The following is an 18,298-nucleotide window of genomic DNA, read 5'->3' as shown; positions in this document are numbered from 1 at the left end:
CTGCAGGTCCCATGCCTGTGAGCTGGTCGGTTAGAGGAGGACAAAGATAACCCCATCCCTGGCCCCAGCCACATCACAATGAGCTCCATACTGAGCTTTTCCCAAAGACTGAGCCCAAGATTTTAGTTGAACGCATCAGCACATAGGAGAATAATTGTTTTACAGGGAGGCCGTGCAGGTGTCTCTGGGAAAAGATGCCAGGCATTGAATAAAGCATCTTTTTAAGGTTACATATATCGTCAAGCAGAACCTTTTCAGCTGATGGAAGGAGGAATAACAGCGCAACTAAGTCCTCCATGGATATTGTTTAAATCTTCTTTCATACCTTAAGCATTTTGGTAGCATGGCAATTTGCATAATACTTATTAGTGTTTATAATGAGGGATTATGCTGAGCTTGAAAGCATGTTGGTCTTCAAAAGTCTTTAACCAAGCTCAACTGGTTTTATTGCTCAGGAGATCTTCACAGAGGCACTCCTAATTTGGAGAAAATTTATGTGGCAATTGCCAGCAGTCAGAAAACTGGGAGAAGAGACATGTGGTTTCACATCCCTCATCCAAGGACTGCTCAGATATTTTTATCCCAGCCCCAGAAATTGTCTGCAGTGATGGGATGCAAAATTCTCCTGAACGCTGCAATGAGGAAATGCACTGGGTCTCCAGCAAAAGCTTTGTTAGAAAGCTGGAGGCATATGGGACTTGCGCAACTGTCTTCCACCAGTCTGCCACATAGGACAGTCCAAGATGGAGCAGGGGGACAGAATAATGACATTCTTATGTGGCTTTTAACTGAATGACTCCACCGGTGAGATTGTACAGGTATTTTTTCTGAAAAGCTGGTGTCTCAAAGGAGACTAAAATCCACACAGATCCTTGATTTGACTTGAAAATTGTGACACCTTAGTGTAGACAGAATCGGGGAAGTGAGGCCTGTGGTGCCCTGCAGGGATCCCTGTCCCAGGGGACCTGGCACGCTGTCTCCCACAGGCACTGTGACTCCCAGCTGGGAGCCGTGCTGTCTTGGCTCCCAGCTCAAGAGCTGCCCTGAATTCATGCTGCCACATATTCCCCCCAGCCAGCGCTTGCCCAGGGCAGGACCCCACAGACCTGCTGATCAGGCCCTAAAAGACAGGTTTCTGTAAAGACAGTGCAGCCAAAGGCCCTAGTGAGAAACAGGGAACTACACACCAAGACTGAGATGAAAAATAATGATTGTGGGTGGAAGAATACACGTGGAGGGAAAGAGCTGGGTCCTGGGTTTTGGTCCCAGCATTGCCTACTTACGGCTTTCAACAGCAGCAGCAGCAGAAGCACTTCTAATAAAATCCTGGAGCTTAGCCCAAAGGTAACCCATTGGCCATGCCTGCATCTATTGAGTTTCATGTCTTCTCCTCACCTCCTGTCTTCCCTCATCTGCTCACGTTCTTGGAGGAAGCCTTCTCCCTGCTGTCACTCAGCATCCTCCTCTGGCAGCTTCCTGGACACCCCTATTTCCCTTCATTTTCTTTCTTTGGTGAACCCAGCTGCACCAGCAAAAATTACAGTGCATTAATTACAGTGGGATATACCAGCTCAACAGGGAGCAGCTGAAACACACTGGGTAAGGTGATTGTGTTAGCTCCCCATTGCAGGGTCGCATCCATGGGAGTATTGATCTCCTCTTTGGCATGCGTGTAACTATGGGGACACCCCGGCCTGCACCACCACATGTGGCAAATGGGCTTTCTCAGGTTTCTTTGCATTTATGTACTTGAGGAAGCCAACAGAAGCACGCAGTTGGCACCTCTGATGGTGTGTATCTTATCACACCAGGGATGGATGAGGTGGGGAGGAGGGTGCAGTCATGGTTTGAGTTGGAACAAGTGGAGAAGCGTAGAGAGTTGCCATGGAAAATGGAAGACTGGTGTGAATAGCAAGTGGGTGTGACTGTCAGGAGCGGATGCCCTGGGCAGCATGGGGCTGGTGATTGGGGTGGAGGGGACTGGTAGTGGCTGGATGATTGCTGGGTTAGCAAGAAACCAGCACATTGATCTGTGCTCTCTCTGCACATCCAGATGAGAAGACAAAAATCCTGGTGAATCACAGCAGTGGGATAGGATGAAGAGAGAGATCCACCACCAGAGCCTTTGCTGGGTTGCAAAAGGCATATCTCACCCCAGAACTTGCGTGCCAAGTTGAGGGCAATGCCAGGAGGGCAAGCTGGCCTCAACAGGCAGCATCCCATGTCTTCCTCACCAGAGCAAGGACTCCTGTCCAGAGCGCTTGGCAACACACATACTGGAGACAGCCAGGTGGAGAGACAGAGGCCCCGGAGCTGGAGCCTGCAGGCATGGCAGACTGAGATGGCACTTGTTTGCCAATAAAAATCTCCTTCCTCACCCACCAAATCCTTACAACGCGATTTCCCATGAAAGCGGAGTGGGCACTTGTGATTAGGCTTTAGGAAGGAGAGAGAAAGTGGTTGCACAGCTGAGATAAGAGGAAAGAGAAGGCACCACCAAGAGAACATCCCACCCCAGGCACCCATGGACTGACTGCAGGGCAGGGACTCACCATGTTTTCTCGGTGTGCCCGCCCTGCCACATAAAGGGCACTGCTCCAGCCTGGGGAGCCAGACAGGTGATGGCTCCAGCAAGGGCTACGGTTCTCCCCCAGGGCTGAAAATCCTATAAAGCAGGAAAATAACAAGCCACCCGTGCATGTGAGTCACCGAGGAAGAAGCATGCAAATCAAAAAGCACCGGCATCCTGGTCTAGCCCTCCTGGTACTACCCGTGGGAGTGGGGTTCACAAGGCTTGCACCCTGGTGAGCCTGCAGCCCTGTTGGCTCCACCAGCACCATGCCTCAACCTGAGCCCAAATCATCACCAGACACTGCTCCGGGCTGTCCTGTACCTCTTTCTCCTCTGAGCTTCTCCCCATGGGGAAGACAGTTCTGGGGGAGAGACAGGAATGAGCACAATGAAAGCGGAGCCCAAATCCCAATGATTTACAAGGTGAAAATGGGAGTGAAATACTTGGGGATTTGAGTTTCAAACTCAAGAATTGTTGAATTAAATATTCCAGGGCTGTTAATTCTTGTTTACTGAGAGTTAGGTGTCTGCACATTTCCCAAAGAGGAGAAAGATGATCTGATTATTGCTGCATAAGGTGGCTGTTAGCACTGGATGTGTGGGGATGAAGGAGCGGGGCAGCTGTGGGGGGGTTATGTGACCTGGAAATAACAGGGGTGCGGCACTCCCCCTGCCTGCTCCTCCCCACACCTCCGTGATTTGCAGGGCAGGGGAGAGGAGCAAGGCTTGCCTGCACTGCCTGTGGCTGATCCTTCCTCCTGATTCCCCCCTGGTCAGCTCATGGGGTTTGGATGTGCCCCAGGGAGCGAAGCCTTGCTCTGACACAGCCTGCAATGTGGTATAATTAGCATCAGAGGCTTAATCCGAGTGGGCTGTCTGAAGATCAGCGCTTGCCCCTGTTACCCCTACAGTTGTCCTGCATGGATCCCCGCCAGCGGGAGCTCTGGCAGCAGCTCAGCTTCCCACCTTGGCACAGCTACAGGTAGCCCTGCCCTTGGGACTGCATCCTTGGTCTGCCCCAGAGCCATCCTCCCAGTCCTGTCCCCCATGGCACCTGTGGGAGCCCCAGCACCAGCACCTGCACCCTGCTGACCCCCAAGGTTGGCAGCTCCTGGGGGCTGGGAAAAGGGAATGGCTGGGTGCATTTCCCAGTAACCTGGCACTCGCAGCTCCTGTCCCTTGTCCCAAAGCCACACTGGCACCTGTGGGGCAGCGGAGAGGGAGATCATGTGAAATGGGTCTCTGAGGGGCAGTGATGGGAGATGGGAGCACCTCAAAGCCACCATCCTGTGCCCAGTACAATGGGTGGCTGAGGAACAGGAGCTGAGGGCAAGACACACAGCCTTGTCATGGCTCGTTGGTCTAGGGGTATGATTCTCGCTTCGGGTGCGAGAGGTCCCGGGTTCAACTCCCGGACGAGCCCTCCTTTTGGGCACCCAGCTTCCATGGCAGCAGCACGTGTGACCAGGGCAGCAGTACCCAGCATAGCTGGGGCAGTGCCATGTCCTGGCTTAGCTTGTCCCCGTGGGCAGGATGGACCCCCAATAACAGACTGAGTTCCAAGTGGTGCATGGGGATATAGCTTACCAGGAGAGGGGTTGCTTTGCGTGTAAGAGGTCCTGGATTCAACTCACAGCATCTCCAACTTTTGCCTACCCAGATGCCTTCTTGATGTCTGCAGGACTGGCAGAGCCCCCCAGAAGCTTGGGCAGCCTGTGGGCACAGCTGGCTTGGGGATGCTTCCCGGCACCACAACCCCAAAATGTGGGGGGCAGAGGGGCTGGGGGTGCAAAAGGGGTGCAAGCACTGTGGCTCGTTGGTTTAGGGGTATGATCCTAGCTTTGGGTGTGAGAGGCCTCTCCTTCAACTCCCAGACAAGCCCTCCTTTTGGCATAATGCCTCCTTTGGGGGACTGCATTCCTGCTGCTCTTCAGACCCAGTGGAAGAGGGTAAGCCCTGGCATCCCCCAGCTGCCTGCAAATGGCACAATGTAGCGTGACCATAGGGTTTCTCTTTCAGATAACACTGGTTTTAAGTGTCTTGGACACTGTCACTGTGGTGTCAAAGACAATAGACTCTACCTGGACTATTTTCTAGGGGGATGTAGCTCAGCGGGAGAGCGCTTGCTTTGCATGTAAGAGGCCCTGGGTTCAACCCCCAGCATCTCCAGTTTTTTCCTTGCTCCCTGAAAATACCCCCTTTCTTGCTGCATGGGACATCCCCAAAGCTAACCTCCCTCTAGCACAGGGGTCAGGCAGGGCTGATCACTGTGGATGTGGTGTTAGCAGAGCTACGCTACCCTGACAGCCCCTTCCCCACCCAGGAGGGGCCGAGCCCTGGCCATGGCTGAGCCGTGTCTCTTTGCCCCATGGGGCAGCACCTCGCTCCCGGCAGCAGCGGGACCGTCCCAGCAGAGGGGACAGGCGGCCGAGTTGTGTCTGGATAGTGTGCCCCATCCCTGCAGGGGCCGTGCCCAGCGGTGAGTGGCCCAAAGCAGGTCTTGTCCAGGAGTAGAGCGCGGGACCTTGCGTAGCCTAAGCGCCAGCCATACCCCTGGGCCCAGAGACGCCAAAGTGCAGGCTGTGGCAGGTACTGTTGGGGGGAGCAGTACAGTCCCGGAAGGCCGGGTGCCGCTTTTTGTGGACGGGCCCTGGCATCAGGCCGTGTGGAGCAGAGTGGGTCCGGGCGATGCCCTGTGAAGGGTGGAGACTTTGTCAGTTTTCAGGACAAGGGTGTAGGAAGGAGAAGGTGAGGGAGGGGTGGAGAAGGTAGGAGGGTCCCAGGCGTGAGGGTGATATTTTCCGGAGTTTGTATGGCTGAGGTAGGTGGGGCAGTGTAATTTTCTGAGGATGGTGAGTGGAGTCCCCCAGCCGTCCGTTTTCCTTCTGCGTGTGTGAGGTGAGGGGGGTGACGGGTGGAGAGCAGAGGGGAGGGAGAGGGCATCATCGTGGGGCAGCCCCTGCGTGCACAGCGCATGAGGTTGGCCCGTGCAGTGTGCGGGGCTGTGGGGCTGTCTGGGACAGCAGGTGGGTCAGGTGCAAAGGGTGCACCATGGCTCGTTGGTCTAGGGGTATGATTCTTGCTTAGGGTGCGAGAGGTCCCGGGTTCAACTCCCGGACGAGCCCTCCTTTTGGGCACCCACCGCCCTCCCCCTGCCCAGCTGCTCCCCCCTCCACTGGCGTTCACCCCAAGAAAGACCCTGAGCCCCCTCGGGAAGGGAAAACGTGCCCATATGCCCTACGTAGATCCCAGAGACTCCACCGCCTCTCTGGGCAGCCTGTGCCAGTGCTCTTATAGCCTCAAAGTTCCTCCTCGTGTTTAGATGGAACTTCCTATGTTTAAGTTTGTGCCTGTTACCTCTTGTCCTCTCGCTGGGCACCACTGAAAAAAGACTGGCCCCGTCCTCCTGACACCCACCCTTGAAGTATTTATAAGTGTTGCTAAGATGGGTTATAAGTGTTGCTAAGTTGGGTTAGATGAATGGACAGTGGGGTGGATAAAAAACTGGTTGAAAGATAGAGCTCAGAGGGTTGTGATTAGGGGCACAGAGTCTAGTTGGAGACCAGTGACGAGTGGTGTTCCCCAGGGGTCAGTACTGGGTCCAGTCGTGTTCAACATATTCATCAATGACCTGGATGAGGGGATAGAGTGCACCCTCAGCAAGTTTGCTGATGACACCAAGCTGGGTGGGGTGGCTGACACACCAGAAGGCTGTGCCGCCATACAGAGAGACCTGGACAGGTTGGAGATCTGGGCAGAGAGAAACCTTATGAAGTTCAACAAGGGCAAGTGTAGGGTGCTGCACCTGGGGAGGAACAACCCCATGCACCAGTACAGGTTGGGTGCTGACCTGCTGGAGAGCAGCTCTGTGGAAAGAGACCTGGGAGTCCTGGTGGACAACAGGATGACCATGAGCCAGCAATGTGCCCTTGTGGCCAAGAAGGCCAATGGCATCCTGGGGTGCATCAAGAGGAGCGTGGCCAGCAGGTCAAGGGAGGTCATCCTCCCCCTCTACTCTGCCTTGGTGAGGCCGCACCTGGAGTACTGTGTCCAGTTCTGGGCTCCCCGGTTCAAGAGGGACAGGGAACTGCTGGAAAGGGTGCAGCGGAGGGCTACGAGGATGATTAGGGGACTGGAACACCTCTCTTATGAGGAAAGGCTGAGGGATTTGGGTCTCTTCAGTCTGGAAAAAAGACGTCTGAGGGGTGACCTTATCAACGCTTATAAATACTTAAAGGGTGGGTGTCAGGACGATGGGGCGAGGCTCTTTTCAGTGGTGCCCGGGGACAGGACAAGAGGCAATGGGCACAAACTGGAACATAGGAAATTCCACCTAAACATGAGGAGGAACTTCTTTACCCTGAGGGTGGCAGAGCACTGGAACAGGCTGCCCAGAGAGGTGGTGGAGTCTCCATCTCTGGAGACATTCAAAACCCACCTGGACGTGTTCCTGTGTAACCTGCTCTAGGTGACCCTGCTCTGGCAGGGGGGTTGGACTAGATGATCTCCAGAGGTCCCTTCCAACCCTATGATTCTATGATTCTATGATTCTATGATCCCCCCTCAGTCATCTTTTTTCCAGACTAAGAAGACCCAAATCCCTCAGCCTGTCTTCATAAGAGAGGTGTTCCAGTCCCCTAATCATCTTGGTGGCCCTTTGCTGTTCCCTCTCCAGCAGTTCCCTGTCCTTCTTGAATTGGGGAGCCCAGAACTGGACCCAGTACTGCAGATGTGGCCTCACCAGGGCAGAGCAGAGGGGGAGGATGACCTCCCTCGACCTCTTCTTGACGCAGCCCAGGACTTCTGGACAAGCCTTGCTTTTGGCCACTGCCAGCAGAGGGGACAGGCGGCCGAGTTGTGTCTGGATAGTGTGCCCCATCCCTGCAGGGGCCGTGCCCAGCAGTGAGTGGCCCAAAGCAGGTCTTGTCCAGGAGTAGAGCGCGGGACCTTGCGTAGCCTAAGCGCCAGCCATACCCCTGGGCCCAGAAACGCCAAAGTGCAGGCTGTGGCAGGTACTGTTGGGGGGAGCAGTACAGTCCCGGAAGGCCGGGTGCCGCTTTTTGTGGACGGGCCCTGCCATCAGGCCGTGTGGAGCAGAGTGGGTCTGGGCGATGCCCTGTGAAGGGTGGAGACTTTGTCAGTTTTCAGGACAAGGGTGTAGGAAGGAGAAGGTGAGGGAGGGGTGGAGAAGGTAGGAGGGTCCCAGGCGTGAGGGTGATATTTTCCAGAGTTTGTATGGCTGAGGTAGGTGGGGCAGTGTAATTTTCTGAGGATGGTGAGTGGAGTCCCCCAGATGTCCGTTTTCCTTCTGCGTGTGTGGGGTGAGGGAGGTGACGGGTGGAGAGCAGAGGGGAGGGAGAGGGCATCATCGTGGGGCAGCCCCTGCATGCACAGCGCATGAGGTTGGCCCGTGCAGTGTGCGGGGCTGTGGGTCTCTCTGGGACAGCAGGTGGGTCAGGTGCAAAGGGTGCACCATGGCTCGTTGGTCTAGGGGTATGATTCTCGCTTAGGGTGCGAGAGGTCCCGGGTTCAACTCCCGGACGAGCCCTCCTTTTGGGCACCCACCGCCCTCCTCCTGCCCAGCTGCTCCCCCCTCCACTGGCATTCACCCCAAGAAAGACCCTGAGCCCCCTCGGGAAGGGAAAACGTGCCCATATGCCCTACGTAGATCCCAGAGACTCCACCACCTCTCTGGGCAGCCTGTGCCAGTGCTCTTATAGCCTCGAAGTTCCTCCTCGTGTTTAGATGGAACTTCCTATGTTCAAGTTTGTGCCTGTTACCTCTTGTCCTCTCGCTGGGCACCACTGAAAAGAGCCTGGCCCCATCCTCCTGACACCCACCCTTGAAGTACTTATAAGTGTTGCTAAGATCCCCCCTCAGTCATCTTTTTTCCAGACTAAGAAGACCCAAATCCCTCAGCCTGTCTTCATAAGAGAGATGTTCCAGTCCCCTAATCATCTTGGTAGCCCTTTGCTGTTCCCTCTCCAGCAGTTCCCTGTCCTTCTTGAACTGGGGAGCCCAGAACTGGACCCAGTACTGCAGATGTGGTCTCACCAAGGCAGAGCAGAGGGGGAGGATGACCTCCCTTGACCTGTTGGCCACACTCTTCTTGACGCAGCCCAGGACTTCTGGAGAAGCCTTGCTTTTGGCCACTGCCAGCAGAGGGGACAGGCGGCCGAGTTGTGGCTGGATAGTGTGCCCCATCCCTGCAGGGGCTGTGCCCAGCGGTGAGTGGCCCACAGCAGGTCTTGTCCAGGAGTAGAGCCCGGGACCCCTAGGCCGTGATGCGCAGGTGCCTGGGCACTGCCAGCCTGTGCCAGGCACTGGGGCGCTGGGGGGCCCCAGGAGCCCCTTTTCAGGGATGGTCCCTGCTGCCAAGCCCTGAGGAGCACAGTAGGGCTGAGGGTGTGTGCAGGGAGGCACCGGCCACCCTGGAGACTTTCCCGCTTCCCTGGAGAGCAGGGTGCCCAGAGGGGAGCAGGGGGTGCCCTGGGCGGGGGGCAGATGTCCCTCCCAGTTGTCAAGGGCTGGGGCTGTGGTGGCCGAGGAGTGAAGGTGTTGGCCCTGAAATCCAATAGGCATAACGTGTGCAGATTTGCTCGTAGCGAGAGATTTTCCCTGGTGGCCTGGTGGGTGCCCAGGCAAGGGAGCTGAGGTGGGAGTCAGGGGAATTGCATCCCTGCAGCTTGTGCCTGGCTCCTGCACGAGGGACCGTGCTCTGCTCCCCGTCTGAGTGACCCCCAGCAATGCCTCAGGCAGGGCTTGTGGCTTGTGATGGCCGCAGGGCAGGAGGGTGAGAGTGTCCCCTGTAGTTTTCCAGGTTTTGCAGAGCCAGGAGAGGTGAGGAAGCAGGCATTGATGTGAGCGGTGTGTGGGGGCGTGTAGCATGTTGCTGAGTTGGTGAGCGACAGCCGTTGATGACCCTGCGGCACGTCCCCAGGAGACCTGGGGTAGGTGATGGCCAGAGGGCAGCAGTGTGGGGTAGCCACCACCTGTACTGTGCATGAGGTTGGCCCGTGCAGTGTGCGGGGCTGTGGGTCTCTCTGGGACAGCAGGTGGGTCAGGTGCAAAGGGTGCACCATGGCTCGTTGGTCTAGGGGTATGATTCTCGCTTAGGGTGCGAGAGGTCCCGGGTTCAACTCCCGGACGAGCCCTCCTTTTGGGCACCCACCGCCCTCCCCCTGCCCAGCTGCTCCCCCCTCCACTGGCATTCACCCCAAGAAAGACCCTGAGCCCCCTCGGGAAGGGAAAACGTGCCCATATGCCCTATGTAGATCCCAGAGACTCCACCACCTCTCTGGGCAGCCTGTGCCAGTGCTCTTATAGCCTCAAAGTTCCTCCTCGCGTTTAGATGGAACTTCCTATGTTCAAGTTTGTGCCTGTTACCTCTTGTCCTCTCGCTGGGCACCACTGAAAAGAGCCTGGCCCCATCCTCCTGACACCCACCCTTGAAGTATTTATAAGTGTTGCTAAGATCCCCCCTCAGTCATCTTTTTTCCAGACTAAAAAGACCCAAGACCCCTAGACCAATGAGCCAGGACCAATGGCAGGACATATCCCTGAAGAGCAGCTCCTGGAGCCCCAAGGTCCCTTGGACAGCAGCTCCCAGCGCCCCAGTGCCTGGCACAGGCTGGGGGTGCCCAGGCAGCTGCGCATCATGGCTCGTTGACCTAGGGGTATGACTGTCGCTTAGGCTACGCAAGGTCCCGCGCTCTACTCCTGCACAAGCCCTGCTTTTGGCCACTCCCAGCAGAGGGGAAAACCCCTGCAGGGACAGGGTGACAGTATGCAGCACAGGGGGGACAGACAGCCTCAACAGCTCGGCCGTGTCCCCTCTGCTGGGACGGTCCCGCTGCTGCCGGGAGCGAGGTGCTGCCCCATGGGGCAAAGAGACACTGCTCAGCCATGGCCAGGGCTCGGCCCCTCCTGGTTGTCGAAGGGGCAGCAGGGCACAGCAGAGCAGGACGGTGCTGCCACCTTGTCCCTGGTGGGCAGCTCTGCCTGTGGGCTGAGTGCAGAAAAACATGTTGCGAGTCTGCCCACAGCTGTCCTCCCAGTCCCAGTCCCCTTGCCGGCCTGCCGCCACCTAAGGGACACCCGGTGTCTGCAAACCCCTGAAGCCCAATGTCAGCAGCTCTGCAGGGCTGGGGAAGGAAACAGCAACTGGATAAAGCCAGGTTTTTCAGGAAGGTTGTTTCAGGGGGATGTAGCTCAGTGGGAGAGCGCTTGCTTTGCATGTAAGAGGCCCTGGGTTCAACCCCCAGCATCTCCAGCTTTTGCCTCCTTAGACCCTCTCGCTGACAGCTGTGGGGCTGGCAGAGCCCACAAAACCCCTTAGAAAAGCTCTGGGACTACTTGTGGGCATGGCTGTCCTGGGGATGCTGCCTAGCACCTGCAATGCACAGGGCCCTTTCCCTCTCCTGCCCAGGTGCTGCAGGGCATGGAGGCACCTTGTGTCCCTTCCCCACGGGGTTCAGGGTCTCTAATATGGTGAATTTGAGCAGAGGGGTGGGAGGAGGGTGGTGGGTATCCAAAAGGAGGGCTCATCCGGTAGTTGGACGCTGGATCTCTTGCACCCAAATCGAGACTCATACCCCTAGACCAACAACCCGGGGTGCCCAGCTCTCTGGGTACCCCCATCATGTGGTGGCCACTGGAGTTTCTGGGGGGGCAGTCCTGTCCAAAGACCCCAGGGCCCCAGGTGCTGCTTTTTGAGGATGGGCCCTTCTGGCAGCCCCCGGGGAGCACAGCACGGCTGAGCGTGTGTGCAGGGATGCACTGGCCACCTCTGAGACTTTCCCACTTTCCAGGAAAGCAGGGTGCCAGGATGAAACATGGGGTGCCCTGTGTGGGCGGCAGCTGTGCCCCCTGGGTACACAGGGGTGGGGCTGTGATGGCCGAGGGGTGAAGGCGTTGGACTCGAAATCCAATAGGGTTTCCCTGCGCAGGTTCGAATCCTGCTCACAGCGAGAGATTTTACCTGCTGCCCCGGAGCCCACGCTGGGGCCCTTGCCAGCAGCTTCCCCCCAGCATGGCGAAGTGCTGGTGGGCCTGTTATTGTGCCCTGAGCAGGACCAGGCTGTCCCATCTAGTAGCCATGGCATGGTGCTGGGCACAACAGATGCTTTTCTTCATTGGCGCCACCTTCTCCTAGCAATTAATTGGCACCTGTGGGTAATTAGTGTTATAGGCTGATCCTGGTGAGCTCGCAGTGTCCTTGTGCCGACGTGGAAGGGTCAGTAGCACATTGTTTATTCAAGACCTGTTCTGTCTCCTGGATGCAGATCGATGCAGTTAATGAGAAACCCCGCATGGGGAAGAGGCAGTGGGTTGGGTGCTGGGAGGCTTTTTCTCCGCAGTGGGACAGGAAAGGGCAGGAAAACCCACAGAGCACAAGGAGCCGAGCGCCGGGCCGTGGCGTGCACGCAGACCCTGGGACCATGGCCAAGCTGGTGGAATGTGTCCCCAACTTCTCGGAGGGGAATAACAAGGAGGTGAGGGAAAGCGAGGAGGGGCTGACGGGTGGGCAATGCTGGGGTGCAGACGGCTGGGCTGCCCCGGCGGAGAGGCCATGCAGGCAGCACCTGCTGCCAGACTCTGCCCTGCCTTCTTTGAAGTGCTGCGCAGCTTTCCCTGCCTGACTAATGCCAAAAATGCCCAAAGGCAGCCCCAGCTCCCTTGGTGAGAAGTGGGGCCTCAGAATCCCTCCTCCCCAGTGCCTGCAGGTTGCTGTAGCACCAGGGCTTGGGGCAGTCATACCCCCTTAGAGAAATATCGCTTGCAGTTGTTGTGCCAAAACACACTGTCCAGGTTAATGGGCATCAGCCCTAGACAGGATTTTGGCCCTGCTGGGGGAGTTCAGCAAACTTAAAATTGCAATAAAACCAGTGCTTCCCCCAGGGAACAGGCTTTATAGAGACAAATCTGTTTTGAATCTGGCAGGGGACAATATCCTCAGGAATAGCAATTTGTGATGGTGCTCTCTGACGTGCAGCAGCAGCCAGGCAGCTCTCCAACACCATGGCGGGTTTGGGGCTTGCTGGGAGTCAGGAGTGTCCCAGACTTCCTGGGTAGGAGTGGGATGCTCATGCCTCTGGATCCTGCATTCTTTGCTGCACAGGGCTGCATCCCCACTGATCCCCGACCCCAGTGCCGGTGGGAAGCGGGAGAGCTGAGAAAAGGCATCCCCCACCTTGCGAAGCCAGGGCTGTGATGGGGGTCTTGCTGGCTCAGCTGCCTTGCCACCTTCCACTGTCCGGCAGGTGATTGATGCGCTGGGGCAAGCCATCTCCCGGACACCCGGCTGTGTGCTGCTGGACGTGGATGCCGGCGCCTCCACCAACCGCACCGTCTACACCTTTGTGGGGTCTCCTGAGGCCGTTGTCGAAGGGGCGCTGAGTGCGGCCCGCACAGCTGGGCAGCTCATTGACATGAGCCGGCACACGGGTGAGCTCGGGGTGGTGCAGCAGCCAACCTGGTGCAGAGCACCCCTTGGCTGTGGTGCATGGTTGGCTCCAGGTGCACCTTGAACGGCTGGAGCTAAAATCAGCTGCTGACAGCCAAGCACCTACAGCAAGCAGCGCTGCTGGGACAGATGGTGGTGGGACCATGCAAAGCTCTTGCTCATCCTCCCAATCCAGAGAGGCTGGAGTAGACATTACTGCCACAAAAACATCTTTTCTCCCAGTGGCAGTGCTCAGTTTGCAAAAGAGGCTGGGAAAGGGCTGTCCTCCCTCTTCGTCTGCTTGCTCGTCCCAGCTCCCATCTTCATATCTGTCCCATCCCCAGGTGAACACCCTCGCATGGGGGCCCTGGATGTCTGCCCTTTTGTACCGGTGATGAACGTCAGCATGGAGGAGTGTGTCACCTGCGCCCAGGTCTTCGGGCAGCGCTTGGCAGCAGAGCTGGGGGTGCCTGGTGAGTGAGAGCCAGGAACCTCTGCCCATTCCATCCCACCCCACGTGCTTCCAGCTGCGGAGAAACTGCACACTTTTTGCAAAAGATTAACCAAGGAGAAAATGAGGTTTGCTCCCAAATGGGCAAAACCAGACCCCACTAGGATAAGTACCGCCAGCCCCTGGCTGGCAGCGCTCACCCTTGGCTCTGTCTTGCAGTTTACCTGTATGGAGAGGCGGCACGGCAGGAGAGCAGGAAAGCCTTGCCCACCATCCGTGCTGGGGAGTATGAGGGGCTGCCCGAGAAGGTGAGTCTGGCAGCACACGGCTGGGCAGCACGGACCGGGCAGAGATAAGCCGCATCTCCCCGGCTTTGGGGAGGGTGCTGGGGGCTGGCATAGTCCCTTCATACTAAGAGAAGCTGATGAAACACTTTGGGTGCTGCTGAATATGGAGGTGGCCGTGGCAGATGCCAGCTGGGGAGGGAAATGCTGTCCCTGGGAGGGTGGTTCATGCTGCTCGGCAGTGCCAGCCCATGTGCTCTCCTCCCTCCTCCCCAGCTTGCAAAACCAGAGTGGGCTCCTGATTTTGGGCCCCCAACTTTTGTCCCCCGGTGGGGGGCCACAGTGACAGGTGCCCGGACGTTCCTTATCGCGTACAACATCAACCTGCTGTGCACTAAGGAGCTGGCTCACCGCATCGCCCTCAACATCCGCGAGCAGGGTCGCGGCACCGACCAGGTAGTCCCATGACAGTGGCACATTGGGAGCAGACCTGCTTGCCCCCATGCCTCCTGGGCCATGCCTTGACTGCAGAAGTTCTTGACAGCCTGGGCGCTTGAAGAGGGTGCAGGGCATCGGCTGGTATTTGGAGGAAGAGAATATAGCCCAGGTTTCGACTAACCTGCTGGACTTTGAGACCACGCCGCTCTATGCTGTCTACGAGGAGGTCTGCCAAGATGCGAAGGTGGGTGGCACGGGACAGCACATCATGCTTGTTTCAGTGGGGGCTTCACAGAGAATGTCTCCCTCCAAGTTTTTCTCCCCATCCCCAGGGCAGGGTCTGCTTGATCTCATGCTCAGTTCAGCTAAGCTAGGCAGAGCAATGAATAGCACAAAACTCCCAAAAGCTCAGCAACTTGCTGCTAGCTCCCAGCTCCTCCACTGAAGTATTTTCCATGAGCTTCCCAGGTCCTGGGAAGGGATGAGGACAACAAGGCTTGGGTGGTAGCAGCAGCAGAGCAGATGGCTCTGGGGACAGCATATTTCTGATGTCCTTCGCAGGCACTGAATCTCCCTGTGGTGGGGTCCCAGCTGGTGGGGCTTGTCCCCAAGAAGGCCATGCTGGACACGGCCGAGTTTTACATGAAGAAGGAAAAACTCTTCATCCTGGAAGAGGAACAGAAGATCAGGCTGGTAATGTGGTTCCTCCTAGTACCAAGACAAAGGTGGGATCATGAGAGAGACACCCTCCCACTCCCCCAGCCTCCCAAAGCGGCACTGGGCAGACATTTGGGACCACAACAGCCCCCAGGCATGACACTTGTGTCCAAGGATGGTGCCTGGAAAGCTGTGAGGGCACAGTGAATGGGACAAGTTGTTTTATTGTCGTGAGGACGCTGAGATGCTCAAGGAGCAGAGAGCCCATTCTGTGAGGACAGAGTGTGGGCAGAAGCTGCCCAGCTTGCCTGCATGGAGGCCAGGAGTGGAAGGAGACCTCCCCAGAGCTCAAGGACAGTGTGTGGCATTATGGGGAACTGCTCCAGGACCAGTGTAAACTGGCAATGAGGAGACAAGCTCTGTTTTTCAGCTGCAGGAGGGAGGGACTTTTCCACCCTATGGGGAACGTGCTAGATAAGGGCAAGCTAATTATTTATCGGTGGAGTTTCCAGTCATTTGCAGGCAGCTGCACACCGCCCCCAAGTCTGGGATGGGACGGGCTGGTGACGCTGGCTGTCCTCTGCCTGGGTGGTGGCCTGAGCAACGCTGTCCTAGGGCTGGATCACCCACGGTTAATTAACAGCAAGGAATGAGGATGCAACAGGACTTATTGTGACATGGGTGTGCTGCTCCTTGCAGGTGGTCAGCCGGCTGGGCCTGGACTCCCTGTCTCCGTTTCACCCCCAGGAGCGCATCATCGAGTAGGGACCCCCATCCTGCTTCTCATCATGGTGCCCAACCCTGCCTGGATGGGGGGATCCTGCTGCCTGCCTCTTGCATTCAGCTTGTTTGGGGAGTGGTACCAACTCCTCTTCGCACCCAGCGGACACCTCTGCCGGGTGTTGTGCAGGCATGGGGTGGTCCCTGCTCCCAAATGCTGATGGTTGTGAATGTGGGGTGACTCAGGCAGGCAGTGGGAGCAGGATCCATGGCCAAACTTGAGCATATACACATTAAATCCTCCACCCTATCCCCAGCCCAAACTTCAATGCCTCTGGCTCACATGCTGCCTTCCAAGGAGAGACACCATGGTGCAGCGCCTGGTGTAAAATGCATGTCTGTGGGGGTAGAGGAAGGGAAATCCACCTGCGACAAGGTGAAATCAGGACTTGCGCTTCAAGTCCTTGTTGTCCCTGCCTGGGGACATGGCTGCAGGTGTGTTTCTGTCCCACCAAACGCTGTTTGCACAAGCCCACACTTTCTAATGCAGAGCAACCCCCCACACCACCAGGACATGCGCTCCCCAGCTGGCTGGCTGTCCCCATGGGGCTCTGTGTCCTCTCCCTGACTTTCCCACTCGTTTTTTTTGGCCTAGTCCCCTTCTCGGCCACCCGCAGAGCCAAGGGGTGGATGAAAACCTGTTGGAGAGGGCAGTGCCGGGTGAGAAGGGACCAGGTGGCGGTGGTGGGTGTCCCTGCACCTAGAGGGCTCTGACCCACAGGGCCTCTGTGCCACAGGTATCTGGTGCAGGCAGGAGAGGCGGACAGAGGGCTGGTGGCCAAGCCACTGGGCACCTTCGTGCGAGCAGTTGGTGGGAGGTCCGCGGCGCCAGGAGGAGGCTCTGTGTCTGCAGCCGCAGCCGCCTTGGTATGTGCCCCACACCAGGAGGGGGTCCCTGCCTGCCTGGAGGGTCCTCTGGGTGTGCCAAGCCTTTGAGGGGAGCCAACATGGCAGTAGCAGTGGGCGCTGTTTCCTGCTGGAGGACTTCCCCCTGTGCTTTTGCAGGGAGCGGCACTGGGCTGCATGGTGGGGCTGATGAGCTATGGGAAGCGGCAGTTTGAGGAGCTGGACCCCATCATGAGGAAGCTGATCCCCCCCTTCCACCAGGCCATGGACGAGCTGGTGGCGATGGTGGATGCCGACTCCCGTGCCTTCAGCAGCTACATGGTGAGGTGCCACCAGCGGCAGATGTCCCATGGGGAAGTGGGGCACTTTCCAGCTGGGAGGGGCCCGGCATCACGTTTCGCTAGTGTCCTTAGGAGCAGGGCAGTGAGCTTGGCCCAAGTGAGGGCCAGGGGAAGGGACATCATCGCCGATGGAGGTTTGCAAGAGCATGGGAGCTATCAAGTCTGCCCTGGCCCCTGATGCAAGACGTGCGAGGTCTTGGAGCAAACAGCAGCAAGATCTGCTTTTCTTTGCCTGCAGGAAGCTATGAAGCTGCCAAAAAACACCCCTGAAGAGCGGGAGAGGTGAGCTGGGATGGTGGGGACTTGCAGACCGGGGGAGTATGGCCACCCAGCGCTCAACCTGGGGCTGTCCCCCTCCCAGACGCATGGTTGCCATGCAACAGGGGCTGAAGACAGCCGTGAGGGTGCCCTGTGCCCTGGCAGAGAAGGTGAGTGGGCTCTGGCCTGCTCTGAAGGAGCTAGCACGTCACTGCAACCTGGCCTGCAAATCTGACATCCAGGTATGGCCCTGGGCTGGGGCTTTGGAGGCTGACGGGCTCACCACTTTTCCCTGCATGGTGTCCCATCCTGTCCTGACCTCTGGGTTGCACCTCTCCAGCTGTGCTTCCCAAACTGGCCAGTGGTTTCCACCCACTAACTTCTTTGCAGTTTGCAACCCTTGTAGGAGAGCTGATCTGCACCAGCCCTTGCCTGAGTTTTCCCACCTGTGTGGCAAGGCCATGAATGGTTCCCAATGCTGGAGCCACATCCTGAAAATACCGTGTTGGAAAGCGTTGTGTGCCACTGTGTCACAGAGGGTGGGAGTCCTGCAGCATAAGGGCCTGCCCTGCTGCAGGACTGTATGCGAGTGCTCTGGTTCAGCAGGAGAGATTCTCGCAAGCCCCTTTTCCTAGGTGGGAGCCAAAATGTTGGAAGCGGCTGTGTTCGGAGCTTACTTCAACGTCATGATCAACCTCAAAGACATAACGGATGAGAAGTTCAAGCTTGCGGTAAGCCTGGGCTGTGCATCTGCCTCAACCCTGGTCGGGGGGGTGAGGTGGGACAGAGATCGAGGTGAAGCCCCTGGGACCCCTCATGCCCAGGTACCCCCTCCCTTGGCCGCCAACAGAATGCATGGGGTGGGTGGTGGACAGCTCTTCTGTCTTGTCAAGCGGCAAATGATGCACCTTCTCCCTCCCCGTGCAGATGTCGCAGAAGGTCTCCGGGATGCTGGAGGAGGCGAAGCAAGGCTCTGCACTTGTGCTGTCACTGCTGGAGAAGCGAGCACCCTGAGAGGGTCTCAGGGATGGACTGGGGTCTCTGGAGTGGCAAATACAGCTGGGAAACATGCTCATCCCTCCTGGGCTCCTTTGCTATCTGCCTCGGGAGACCTGCTCCACTCAGGCAGATCCCAGAGTCATGTCCCCTCCTAGCCTTTCCCTGGCCAAGGGTGATTTTAGCTGTCTGGGGTTCAGACCCCAGTCTTCATCTCCCCATCCCCGGGGCA

The 18,298-nt window shown here is 57.4% G+C and overlaps 1 protein-coding gene and 7 non-coding genes across 9 annotated transcripts; all 8 read left to right on the top strand.

The window, feature by feature from the left end:
• Window positions 1–3,922: 3,922 nt before the first annotated feature.
• Window positions 3,923–3,994, top strand: TRNAP-CGG (transfer RNA proline (anticodon CGG)). Its single transcript has one exon. It is a non-coding gene; the product is annotated as a tRNA-Pro (tRNA).
• Window positions 3,995–4,668: 674 nt separating this feature from the next.
• Window positions 4,669–4,740, top strand: TRNAA-UGC (transfer RNA alanine (anticodon UGC)). Its single transcript has one exon. It is a non-coding gene; the product is annotated as a tRNA-Ala (tRNA).
• An 884-nt stretch (window positions 4,741–5,624) lies between these two features.
• TRNAP-AGG (transfer RNA proline (anticodon AGG)) lies at window positions 5,625–5,696 on the top strand. Its single transcript has one exon. It is a non-coding gene; the product is annotated as a tRNA-Pro (tRNA).
• Window positions 5,697–8,047: 2,351 nt separating this feature from the next.
• On the top strand, window positions 8,048–8,119 carry TRNAP-AGG (transfer RNA proline (anticodon AGG)). Its single transcript has one exon. It is a non-coding gene; the product is annotated as a tRNA-Pro (tRNA).
• A 1,534-nt stretch (window positions 8,120–9,653) lies between these two features.
• TRNAP-AGG (transfer RNA proline (anticodon AGG)) lies at window positions 9,654–9,725 on the top strand. Its single transcript has one exon. It is a non-coding gene; the product is annotated as a tRNA-Pro (tRNA).
• A 1,046-nt stretch (window positions 9,726–10,771) lies between these two features.
• On the top strand, window positions 10,772–10,843 carry TRNAA-UGC (transfer RNA alanine (anticodon UGC)). The gene has a single exon. It is a non-coding gene; the product is annotated as a tRNA-Ala (tRNA).
• A 615-nt stretch (window positions 10,844–11,458) lies between these two features.
• TRNAS-CGA (transfer RNA serine (anticodon CGA)) lies at window positions 11,459–11,540 on the top strand. The gene has a single exon. It is a non-coding gene; the product is annotated as a tRNA-Ser (tRNA).
• Window positions 11,541–11,891: 351 nt separating this feature from the next.
• FTCD (formimidoyltransferase cyclodeaminase) lies at window positions 11,892–18,141 on the top strand. 2 transcript variants are annotated; one of them, XM_063340887.1, is made up of 14 exons: window positions 11,892–12,065; window positions 12,834–13,017; window positions 13,360–13,488; window positions 13,686–13,774; window positions 14,027–14,206; window positions 14,295–14,432; window positions 14,750–14,881; window positions 15,545–15,606; window positions 16,363–16,492; window positions 16,631–16,792; window positions 17,051–17,094; window positions 17,174–17,312; window positions 17,706–17,801; window positions 17,998–18,141. In XM_063340887.1, the coding sequence occupies exons 1-14, from the start codon at window positions 12,012–12,014 to the stop codon at window positions 18,082–18,084; spliced, it is 1,626 nt and encodes a 541-aa protein (XP_063196957.1). In that variant the 5' UTR covers window positions 11,892–12,011; the 3' UTR covers window positions 18,085–18,141. The 2 variants fall into 2 exon arrangements, with proteins under 2 accessions (XP_063196957.1, XP_063196958.1); XM_063340888.1 differs by lacking the exons at window positions 17,706–17,801; window positions 17,998–18,141 and adding an exon at window positions 17,461–17,688.
• Window positions 18,142–18,298: the final 157 nt, after the last annotated feature.

Source organism: Chroicocephalus ridibundus, chromosome 7 (genome assembly GCF_963924245.1).
Source record: "Chroicocephalus ridibundus chromosome 7, bChrRid1.1, whole genome shotgun sequence".
Classification (NCBI taxonomy): Eukaryota; Metazoa; Chordata; class Aves; order Charadriiformes; family Laridae; genus Chroicocephalus; species Chroicocephalus ridibundus.
Note: the sequence above shows the minus strand (reverse complement) of the source record. Positions and strands in the feature narration are given on the sequence as shown.